This window comes from Typopeltis vanoorti, chromosome 4, assembly GCF_054136105.1.
Source record: "Typopeltis vanoorti isolate ZY-2024b chromosome 4, IOZ_Tvanoo_1.0, whole genome shotgun sequence".
In the NCBI taxonomy this organism is placed as follows: domain Eukaryota; kingdom Metazoa; phylum Arthropoda; class Arachnida; order Uropygi; family Thelyphonidae; genus Typopeltis; species Typopeltis vanoorti.
Window position 1 is genome coordinate 107,077,088 of NC_143552.1, and position 13,020 is coordinate 107,090,107.

General features: G+C 36.1%; 1 protein-coding gene across 1 annotated transcript in view; it reads right to left on the reverse strand.

The window, feature by feature from the left end:
• ClC-a (chloride channel protein 2) overlaps nt 1–3,929 on the reverse strand; it is a 388,967-nt gene extending 385,038 nt beyond the window's left edge. Inside the window, exon 1 of the mRNA XM_090392133.1 lies at nt 3,802–3,929. Coding sequence (XP_090248259.1) covers nt 3,802–3,855 — 54 coding nt within the window. The 5' untranslated portion in view covers nt 3,856–3,929. The remainder of the gene's footprint in view (nt 1–3,801) is intronic.
• Nucleotides 3,930–13,020: the final 9,091 nt, after the last annotated feature.

The window sequence follows — 13,020 nt, forward strand, 5'->3', positions numbered from 1 at the left end:
TTATTGTGTGCACAGATTTGGTTGCCAGGTCTTCAAAAGGATGATGAGTTGTTAGAGAGAATTCAGAAGCGATTGACTAAATTGGTTTCTGGCCTCTAATGTGGAATATGTTCTGTTATTTTGGCCTCTAATGTGGAATAATGTGGAATATGTTCCACTAGGAACATATTCCACATTATGAGAGAATGCAAATTACAGAACCTAGTGGACAGAAGGAAGAGGGGAGACATGATCAAGACATAAGTTGGTAAGGGGTAATTACTAGATTAACGTGGATGAGATTTTTCATAGAATATCTTGAGACTAGGGAAGAACGAGAGGCCATCCCTGGAAGCTGTATAAGGTGGGTGTGAGCAATGGAGGTGAGTAGATTCTTTACATGGAGAGTGATGGATGATTGGATTGCATTGCCTGAGAGTGTGGTAATTGCATGGGTGAATTGAGGTACGATGAGATGTGTAAGTAAGAGTTGGACCTCCCACAATGAGTCTCTTGACTCCATGAAGGTCTGTTGATAATAATAATAATAAAAAATGTAAACCCATACAAATTATGACTTTAGATATTCCAACTTAATCCCAACTTTATCATGCAGTACCCTATTAAATGCTTTTGTAAAATCCTGACAAACCACAGTGTATGCCTTCCTACATGCACTGCTACTGCTCTTGTTACTTTATTACAAAAAAAAGCAACCAGATTATTAAAACAACATTCCTTAACAAATCCATGCCCGCCTTCATAAAGATTACTTGTATCTTCCCAATTCTGTATGAGTTCTACCAATTTTTCCAAACTCTAAGTAACCACAGGAGAAATGCAAACCCATGTACAGTTTGATACTTCCATTCTATCGAACCATCTGCAATGACGTTATCTTGCCCTCCTTCCACCATTAAGGAACTTGTCCTGTTGAAGGATTTTCGTTAAACAGCCATGTTAATAAGCAGAATGACATGGTTAGTTCCTTAACACATACTGTTAAAATATACAACAAAATCCCATCTGGTCCCACAAGTGCCATAGAGAAATTACAATAATAATCCATGGTACAATACATGCCACAAAGTCCCATGATCTGCCAAGTTTAATTCACTTTCGGAACCACACTTTTAAGAATAAAGTCAAATCTAAATATATATTTTTGCATGTAAATCAAGTGTTCCTGGCCAACTTGCATAGTTGCAGAACAAAAAAATCTGAATTTCTGGGAAAGAAAAAAAATAACCTCTGCATGAGACTGGCTAACTCACCTTCAGCCGAAAATGACCTGATAAAGCTTCTTCATATCCTAGATGGCATTCAAACACATATCTTTCCAAGCAAAAGTCTTCATCAAAACTGACTGAGCTATACACACTATCAAGATACTACAAGTGCTTCAACTGTTACTAGTCCTAGTCATACTGTGCTTGTGTTTATCCTTCCTGGAAGGAAGAACTCACACCAGCAAAATTCCAAGTTTATTTTAATATCTGACCTGATTTTGTAAAAGCATTGGTTATATAAAATTATTTCTAACTTTCTATTAATAATTTCCTCCAAACTTTATTATTATTATTGAATGACACCTCCAAGGAATCATCACAGGAAGGCACTCTACTCCACCTCACTACACACATCTAACCGTCTTCCCTACTACTTAATTATCCTATTGCACACAACTATCATCAATGCCATCTTATACCCATCATCACAACCACAAGCATTTTTTGTCTGTAAATTGCATGTGTTCTGAATATTGATTTGCCTGTACACGGAATGAAAAACCTGAGTTTCTGGGAGGAAAACCTGGTTGGCCGAGTGGTCAGCATATCCGCTCTCGAGCCAAAAGGCTGCAGGTTCAAATCCCACCATGGGCATGGATGTTTGCGATTGTCTGTGGAAATACCAGTGGAGGTAGTAGGAAGAAATGGCGTTGGTGTAGTTGCAGTTAGTTGTAGTTGGTGAAGAGTTGTAGAGTAGGCTCCCTTCCTCAATGAGTCTGTGGACTCCCTGGAGGTGTTACGTAATAATAATAATAATAAAAAAACCTACTACCTCTGTATGAGATCTGCTAACTCACCTTCAAATGAAAAAGCCCATGTAAAGATTCCTCTCATAACGACAAGAATCAAACTCACGCCTTTTCCAAATTAGTCTGTTATCTGTAAGGACTACAATACTGTAAGATGTTATATTTCAGTCTTCTAGGTGGATTGATTTAGTTAGAAGTGTATTAGATCTTTGTCCTCCTCTGGTTCTCTTTCCAGCATCAAATAACTGTTCTGCTAAGCTTTCCTTTCCCATTCTGTTTAAGTGACCATACCACCTGAGATTAGCTTGCTCCACACTTCTGAATGTTTCCTTCCTAATATCTTCATTTTTAATGACTATGCCATCTGTTCACACCCATCTTTTTTTTTTTCTTCAAAACTCTCATAACCGTGATCTCTGATCAACTGTTTTATTTCTAACCAGGCTTTCGGATTACAAAGTCAAAATTCATTTCAACACTTATGCGACTTCCATCCATATAAGTTTATTCAGTTGACTCGCTACCAAACCAATCTTGCTTATTCTGTTGTCTATTGCTATATTTAATTTGCTATCTTCACAATAAATTGTGCCTAAAATAGTTCAAATGTTCGTTTGTTCTATAGATGTCCCATTAAGGCTGCAACTTCTACTATTTGTCTTAAAGTGAAAATCTGATCCCAACAAACTATTTGGTATGAACCCAGCTTCTTGTTCTTCTCCAAGTTCCCTTCAACAATTTTTCTTAGCCTCTTCTCCAGTATGCTTATTCAATACGTATCATATTTAATTCTATTTTTTCATTCTTTCTCATGTTTTAATTCAACATTAGTTCTGTTATTATTTTGGTAACCTCCTTGGAGTCAAAAGACTCATCATGGAGATGCTTTATTATTATTTTCTTAAATAAGAGTTGAGATATCTAGTTGTCAGCTGGATGGGACACATGATTTCAAGCAGAAAAAATGTAGGTTTGATTCTTATGATACATGGAATCTTTACATAGGCATTTTTTAACTGAAGGGGAATTAGCCAGTCTCATAGTAGGGGAGTTTTCTCATGCTAGTTAAGCAAACTGGCCAAAGAACACATTCAATTAAGACAAAAATATTGTGTAATATTCAGTAGATGATGTAGTGAAAACAGTCTTAAGCCATAAAGTCTTATGAATCAATGAAGGTGTCAGGAAATAATAATATAAATAATGATAAATTTCAGCAATCCAGAATTGAAACACAGAACATCATGATATGTTACCATGGATTTTTTTATACCATTCAGCTGAATGTCTTTAATAAACTGATTTCTCAGTATTTACGATGAATGCATCTTTGTTATTTAAAATCTGATAAACACATTCTGGCATGTGCACACACAAACACAAACTGTTTTTTTTGGGGGGGGGGGGGGGGAGTCCTGTTATTGTTGATTGATAACAGAATATCATGCATGAACAATTCAAGCAAAATGTCGATTATAGGCAATTAAGATTGTCAGGATTTTTTTTAAAAAAATTTTCAATTTACCAATATATGATACATGCACACAAACCTCCTCCTTCTTTCTCATTTCCCATAATAACATATCAGACTAAACGTTAGAATATTTTAATTTGTTGAGCAAGTGTCATATACAAACTCATCACACATATACGCACGTAATAAACGCAGGTGTGAAATATTAAGATATATTAATAAGTAGTAAATCATTACCATCAATCATCATTTTATAATATAATCTTATATGACGTTTGTGAAATATTAAAATCTAACTGGAATTACTTACCAAGGTATGCTCATATCCGAGCGCTCCTTGATCTCCTCTCAGTTCTTCAGCCATTATTTTAAATCTGAAACTTCAGGGAACAATTTCTCTCAAATATTAGAAGTTTTAGAATAAGCCTTACATATACGTATTGTTTAAATAATGATTTTCGCACGAGTTTTATTAATTGCCTTCGCACTCAGTGTAGCATACTGTGGAGTGTAAGCGGTCAGGTGTTCTACCACCTGTAACCGCGCGCGCTGTAACGTCGCCGTCTGCTAACAAATAACTTCTTTCGTGTTCGTCGAACTACAGTAGATGGAAAGGAAGTTTACGTCAACATAGCTAATGTAGGTGTCGAATTTTAACATGCACAAGTTATATACCGTGTACCTATCGATACATATATATAAGTAAATGATAGAATGGTTTTATGATCTTTAGGAGATTAAAAAAAAAAAACCCTCTAAAGTGCAGCGGTGGAGTAATTATTTTCATTTCATAATTACTAATTATAATCAGAAAGTTTGTATCTACAATAATCACGGTTTTCCACTAATATACAGTCAGCAGCAAATCCACATGCTTTTTGTGATAGCGACTGAGAAATAATACTTATTAGTTTTTAACTTTTTTTGACATAATTTGCTTCCTGTTTTTCCTAATAACACCTACTTCAATCCATATTATACATTCAAATATCTATACAAATAGGTTTGTGTGTGAGATTTAATTGACCACAATATTATACATTCAAAGAGCTATACATATAGGTTTGTGTGCATGTGTGATTTAACTGACCACAATATGAATTTGTTCTTGAAGGGGAGGAGTGCTATCCCTATCTCCCCTCCTCTCCTCCGAATCTGCCATTTAATGATATGGGTTATTATTAGTAATAGTAATAATAACCCATATGGAATCTTCATGGATGCTAAGGACTCATCACAGTAGACAATCTATACTATACAACCGATTCTGTATTTTGTCTGTTAACTGCGTGAGTTAACTTCTACCGCTTCCATATAACCCCGGCTAATTCACCTTCAGTTGAAAACCTCCATATACAAACATTCCTTGCTTCATGATGAGAATCGAACCACGTCTTTGTAAGCCAGGATTCAATTATCTTAAATAAGAATATAACAAATTCTATACTTTGTGATAAAAGCTAGTCATGGACACAAAATTCATAAATACTGTATTAGTGTGAATTCAGCGTTAATATTAAATGCCGAATCCAGAATCCTAAAAAAAAAAAAAAATTAAAAAAAAAAAAGTAGCCCAAATTTGAAACTATTTCTTCTTTTTTTTTTTCTTCTTATTTTCAGCACGGATGGAGATTCAACAAATATCGTTTTATGACGAATCCTGAAAGTCGTAAGGTCAGCACTGTACATTGCCATTCAGAATTTATTCATAAAAGGTTAAATAATATTCATTTTACTTAACCATTTATAGAAGTATTAGGAATATGAACGGAGAGTTTGCGCTATGCGCTAGAGATAAAAACAGTAGCAAAATATGTCAGCATCATCATCATTAGTGGTTCTAACTGGCACTTAGGCGCCCACGACCTTCCACGTATCCTTGGATTTCGTAACAGTAATTTGAGGATAAGGTGGTTAGCCCTATACCTATAAGTATTCTTTTGTCTGCAAATTGTGTGTTCTACTGGCCGGGTTTCCTCTTTGCGGGACGATTAACCCTCGTCTCAGGGAAGAAAAACCCTGTTGCTTCCATATGAGACTGACTGACTCACCTTCATTTAAAAAGCCCTGGTAAAGATTCGCGCATTCGAACCCTCAAAAGATTGCGCCTTTAAAATAATTCTACAAAATTGTATCATGATATGGACGGTAGACGAAAGATTGTGTCTGGTAAAATATTCTGGTGACTAGCAATGTAGAAATGGTAGAAAGGTGACTTCTATAGATGAAATAGTTGAATTATTTAATGAATACAATTCTCAAAAAATGTAGTCGGATTAAAATTGTAGTTATCAGTTGAAGAGAGGGAAATAGATGAGTGAATTGATGGAGGTGCTAAAATATTCCTCTTTACTAATAAAGGTAGAAGACAGATAGATATCTCTAGGTATTTTATAGTGATGTGCAAGAGATAATGGCATCTTTAACATTAGAGTTTCTCATTTTCAGAATCGAACATGATATGAAATCGAAGAAGGTGCAAAAAGTTCAGCCAAAAAGAAGACGAAATTACAGACCTAGTTCGTATTTTTGAGGTCACCTGTTTTGAAGACCTTCCGAACTTTAATGTGAACAACGATATAAGGCTCGAAAGTGATTACAGAGGTGTTCAAGGGACGTCTTGTTTTTCTTAATTTACTCTTAATTTTAAATAAAACTAACTCTGACTTTTACTTTACACTAATTTGTGTAATTTAAAAACATGTTACGTTTTGAAAGATATAAGAAAAAAATTGTGTTTTTTCACGAGTTTGCATTGAGAACTGAATCTAAACATTTTTAACCAGAAGAACGCTGTCCTGTCCTGTCCTTCCTCCGGTGCTTTTTTAATAACACAGTAATAATATATATATATATATATATATATATATATATACACACACAGAGTGCCCCAAAATTCCCGCAAGAAGTAATTTTGATAGAAAACACAGGTTTTTAATTAAAAATTGTAATTTCTTATTGATTCATAAAGTATACAATATAGGGTTATGCATGGAATAGCATATCGGATAAATGGCCTCCACGACTTTGCTGGCAAATACGCACTCTTTTGTCGAAATTTTCTATGACCGTTTTGTATAAATGTGGCTGAATTTCGTTAATACAGCGCTCAATTTCCTCCTTCAAGGCGTGGGTGGTCGTGGGCTTGTTGGCATAAACCTTAGACTTAAAAAAACCCCAAAAGAAAAAAGTCCAACGGCGTTAAGTCACATGATCTGGGCGGCCAATTCTGATCACCAAAACGGAAAATTACACGACCAGGAAATGATTCATGCAGTAATTGAATTGTTTCTCGGGCTGTATGCCATGTGGCACCATCTGTTGAAACCACATGTCGTCCACATCCATATCTTGCAATTTAGGCACAAAAAACTGGATTATCATGTCGCGATAGCGAGCACCATTAACTGTTATTGCCTTACCAGCCGCATTTTCGAAGAAGAATGGACCAATGATGCCTCCAGCCCAAAATCCGCACCAAACAGTGACACGTTGTGGATGCATTTGTTTCTCAACAATCACTCGTGGATTTTCTGAACCACAAATGCGACAATTTTGTCGATTAACGAAGCCATCAAGATGAAAATGAGCCTCATTGCTGAAGATGATTTTGTTCGAAAAATAAGCATCCACTTGTTGTTTTTCCATAATCCATTCAACGAACTCTCTTCGCTGTGTGTCGTTAGTAGGCTTCAGTTCTTGAGTCAATTGAACTTTGTAAGCATAAAGATGCAAATCTTTCGTGAGAATACGCTGTGGAGAGATTCTCGAAATGCCCAATTCAAGACCACGGTGCCGAATTGATGTTCCTGGACTCTCAGCAACACTCTCACCAACTGCTTCGATGTTTTTTGTTGAACGACTTGTTGAAGGACGGCCAGAGTGTATAAGATCACTAATTGATCCAGTTTCCTTGAATTTTTTAATTAATCTTTTCACAGTTGATGAAGTTAAATCACTATTCCGACCATATTTTGTACGAAAATTGCGAACTGTAGCTGCCAAACCTTCATTATTTTTAAAATATTACTCAACAATGAAAATGCGTTGTTCTTTCGTGTAGCGCTCCATTTTTAATAACCCAGAACTGTCAGCTGTCACGCTGTCTTTTTTTTTTTCTCGTTGGCAACACTTTACCGCACAAATGGCGCTAAATTTAAATCTTGCGTGAATTTTGGGACACCCTGTATAAACCTCTGTGGCTGCATCCCTTAAGGGCAATATTCATGACTGTATCCATGTGTTTTCACGGGGCCAGTTTTTCTGCTTGCAGGATGAAAAACCCCATATAAACCGGGGGTGGGGGTGGGGAATAAAACTAAATATCTCACAAAACTGCTGTCCACGTCCGGCTAACTTGGCTATGGCTGACAAAGATCCTTAAGCTACTTACGTCGTGGACGGAATCGAACCTAGGACACTCGTTCCCCAGGCATATGGTTGCAAAGAGCATAACCACTAGACTAACCGGGCAGACTCTGAAGTTATGAGGTGAGAATATTATGTCTGTTAATTGCATATGTTCTCTGGCTGCTTTGGCTGTTTAGTAGAATGAAAAACCTTAGGTTGCAACTAGGAAAAGAAACCCTACCACCATCATATGAAACTGGATAACTTGCCTTTAATTGAAAACATCCTCATTAAGATTCCTTGAGTTCTAGACCATGTCTTCACTACTAAAGGTCATCGGCCATAATGACTGAGTTACAAAGACTTTAACACATAGAATAAATAATGCTTCAAAACTTATATGGACCACTAAATATCTCACAATACTTTGCTGTGATTACAGATGTGGATGGACCTTCGATAAACTAACATTCGATTCCTACAGCTGAATAGCAGTCAAGTCTTTTATTATTATTATTATTATTATTATTATTATTATTATTATTATTATTATTATTATTATTATTATTATTATTATTATTACAGACATCCCTGGAGTCAAGGGGATTCATTGAACGAGGTCATTCATGCTTTCTCTTAAACTCACTAAATACATTCGCTGCAAACTGTTCCACTCACTGCTCTGTGAGAGAAAACCGTAACACTCACTAGATATGAAAATGAATTTTTTTGACCTAACCTAACTTTTTTCTTTTTCTTTTTTTTCTTTTTTGAAAATTAATGGAAATCCTTTCAACAGTGCTAATGTACTAGAGGTTGTTCAACCATTGGTTCTGTGGTTGGGTAGAAATATGACAAGAAAGAAAAAACATGTTGCCATTACATCTGAAGATCTGTAGAGTGTACTCCAGAAAATACATAACAAGAAGACGATCCTAAAGGGTAAACAAGCATTAGAAGGAATAAATGAAGACGAAAATTTTGTTCTCTAAGTTTGGAGTAGAATTTTGAATGGGTATTAAATAGCTGCTGCACGCTTTTTAACAGATTTAGAAAAGAGGAATTATTGATGAGATTCTGATGAAATGTTTCGCTGGAAATATCTGTAGAAAAGGCAAACAGCAGAAACTGAACTTCTGTGTCAGAGAGAACAGAGTGAATTAGCGAGAAGTGTGTCATTAATCAACCCAATTGCTCTCTTCTTTTCTTTTCTGAGTCAAGTATTTTCGGTGATTTCTTTGTAGAACACTCAAAATGTGAGAGCAGTATACAATTCGTAAACTGCATACTTCGACAGTTTTGTAATTTGGAAAGAGCTGATAACAGTTCTAACGAGAGCTAAAGAAAAAATAATTGGATGTTCAGAAAATACTTATAATATGATTATGTCAAGAGAGATTTGAAGTTAGAGTAGCTACAAGAACATAAATCTCACCTTCTTTAGAGATTTGGGTGTTGCAAAAAAATTTAGAAAAAAATATAAAATAGTATTTAGAAAAAAATATAAAATATTTTATATTTTATAAAAATAAAATATAAAATATTTTATTTTTATAAAAACAATAAAACACGATGTGTTTTATTGTTATTCTAGTAGCAAGGCTTATACGTTTGGTCATACATAACTGGTAATTAGCTTACGGAATTAACAATGCATATAAAGGATATTAATTAAAGGCAACTTTAATAAATAACTTCAATATTTCGGCAACTTCACGTTGCCATCTTCAGGAACATAAAAATATGGTATGTGCACGCAGGCACTAACAAAAGCAAATGGGGAAGAAGGCAAGAAACTAATATTGTTCCTAAAGTCCTAATGATGCCCTCTGGTGGGCTGATTTGGTTGTCTTGGCCATTGAGCTGAAGTTCTCATAATGTAAGTCTCCCAAATTTGGGGTAGTTTCATGCACCAAAATCTGTTGAGGTTTGGAACGTTTTTTTAGAGCTGCTGATGATTCCTTGAATAATCTTTCATACTTAAACTCTGTGGTGTATTAATTTTGTTTTCTTCCAACGAATTCTATGGTGGGTATCTAAGGCATGGTCTGCTAGTCCAGAGTGGCTGTGCTGGTGAAACCGGATGTAGTCTTTGTATTCTAAAATCCTGATATTTGCTGTCCTGCCTGTTTGGCCAAAGTAGGACAATTTGCAGCTGCAAGGGTATATGAGAATATACCCAATAACCAATATCCTCATATTTTTTGAGGATATTGGTTATTTTCTGAGAGGTTCCCAGGATTTAGGGGGGATGATGATAGATTTGGTGTAATCTTTATTGTGGAGGGGTGGGTTGTGGTTTACTGGTTTTAGTATTTTTTTTTTATTTTTGGGGGGTTATAGCCATTGGCTAAGAAAGTGTTGAGAATGCGATTTAGTTCAGTGGTTAGGGCATCATCATCTGAGCAGATTAATGTTGCCCTGTTATATAGTGTTTTTATAACCTCGTATTGTTGAGGGGATTGCTGGTGAATGTATCTGCCTGTATGGGTGGGTAAACAGAAAAAAAAACAAAGATCCATCAAGCTGGCGAGTGATTAAAGTGTCTAGGAAGGGGAGGGTGTTGTTTTCCTCTTTTTCTAAGGTGAACTGGACTCTGGGGTGTTAGTTGTTTAAGTGTGTTACGAAGGAGTGGAGTGTATCTGAGCCATGTGGCCAAATAGCGAACACATCATCCACCTATCGAAGCCAAATAGTGGGTTTTTGTGGCGCAGAGTTCCACTTCCCCTAGACCTACCTGGTGTATACCAGGTCCCTTGCTGCTTCAAATTGTCCTACTTTGGCCAAACAGGTAGGACAGCAAATATCAGGATTTCAGAACACAAAGACTACATCCGGTTTCACCAGTACAGCCACTCTCTGGGATGGCAGACCATGCCTTAGATACCCACCATAGAATTCGTCGGAAGAAAACAAAAATAATACACCGCAGCAAGTTTAAGTACGAAAGATTATTCAAGGAATCATCATCAGCTCTAAAAAAACGTTCCAAACCTCAACAGATTTTGGTGCATGAAACTACCCCAAATTTGGGAGACTTACATTATGAGAACTTCAGCCCAACGGACAAGACAACTAAATTAGCCTGCCAGAGGACATCATTAGGACTTTAGGAACAATATTAGTTTCTTGCCTTCTTCCTCATTTGCTTTTGTTAGTGCCTGCTTGCGCATACCACATTTTTATGTTCCTGAAGATGGCAACGTGAAGTTGCCAAAATATTGAAGTTATTCATCAAAGAAGCCTTTAATTAATATCCTTTATATGCGTTGTTAATTCTGTAAGCAAATTACCAGTTATGTTTTATTTTTATTATTATTTTAAGTTTCGCTAGCACCAAAATTAACAAATTCGTCATAATCCTGATATAGAATGGCTTTGTGATTGGAATTTAAGATCGTACAAATTTTTATTCTGGAAGTTTTGATGATTTATGAAATGCAAGGATTATACAGTGAGAAAGAAGAGCGCCCTAAACTATCTTCAGCAAATCTCTGTACTGGATTTGCAATCAACTGGAGAAAGTAATTTATATATATTGAGAGAAGAGAATAGGTATGAGAACAGAGTCTTATATAACACTAGCATTAATTGAAAAGTTGGACAATAAACTGAAAAATCGTCAGAACAACTGTGGACATGCCATCAGGGTCAACTAGGAGACTTTGGGAAAATTTGAACAAGATGCTTCTGAACTCTCTGACACGAAAATCAAAAGAGGCTATGAATTTTGGTCTGGAATGGAATGACGGCGATGACCAAGATCGTCTGCCCAAGAATTAGGACTAACTCCTGCATAAGAACATTACATACACTATACTTAGAAGAGGATAAAGATCTATCCATCATCACACATAAAATTGGCAACTCAGTTGCAGACGTCGGTAACAGACCACAGCTGTCATCTCACTTAATACACTTTTGTTCCAAAGCAGATCAATTACCTTAGGTCGTTAAGGATGACTACATCAAATTCTTCCATATTCTTTGTCCAAAGGGGATAATAAGCAAGATCCCTTGTTCGACAGTGATGGAATTTCAAACTTGTGATCATTTATTAGTTTAGAGGATTCAAGGTAGCAAAGGCGTTGTGTGTTAAGTGTTTTCTCCATTAATTTTAAAAGAATTGAATTGAGCGAAAATTACTATCATTATGTAGCAAACGATTTGTCGCCCTTCTTGAGAATGAGTTGAATATAGGCTAATTTCCAGGCTACAGGATGAGTATCAATGTAATACCAGAAAATAAAACGGCAACAGAGAAGAGGAGTCAATTCTGAAACCAAAACATTCAGTACATCTGAAAACACACCATCAGGGCTAGCTAGGAGACTGAGGAAATTATCTGAACTCTCTGACACAAAATCAAAAGAAGCTGTGAATGTTGGTCTGGAATGGAAGGAGGGTATTGACCAAGATCGTCCGCCCAAGAATTAGAATAACTCCTGCACAAGAACAACACATACACCATACTTAGTAGAGTCACTTATGAGGAAGCGATCTAGAGTGTTCTTAATTATTTTTTATTAATTTCATGCTACATTAGATACATTGACTGAAATCTAAGCACAAGCAGATGACATAGTTACAAGGATAGAATGTGATGGATTTAGTATTTTCAGGGAGGATAGAGTAGACAGGACAGCGGATGGGGTAATGCTGATGATAATAGTGAATTGCAGCCAACAAGAGTAAAAGTTAGTCTGGCAGATGACAGTTCTTTTGAGTCAACATGGTGTGAGATGGAGGCAAATTAGGACAAAAAAAATTAGTTGTTATAGGCCAGGGGTGCCAAGGATAATGTAGAAGACATGCATCTGCAGATTACTATAATGAGTACAAATCGAGTAATTATTATCGAGAACTTCAACTTCGTAGACAGATTGGAAGAAGGAAAGATCACATGACAGGAATGAAATGGAATTTTTACACTTTCTGAGAGATAGTTATATGAAGCAGAATTTGGTAGAGGGGAGGGCTCGGGATACGAGAGTGTTAGATCTTGCTATAAGAGCACAAGAATTATCCATAACTAAGATGGATTCATTGCTTCCAACTGCAGAAAGTGATGATATGGTGTTGACTTGGGAAGTAGCAAAACGTGAAAATTCCAGTTAAAAAGGGTATATGTGGAATTACAAGGCAGGTGATTATGTTACACTTAGGGGACAGCTTGAAG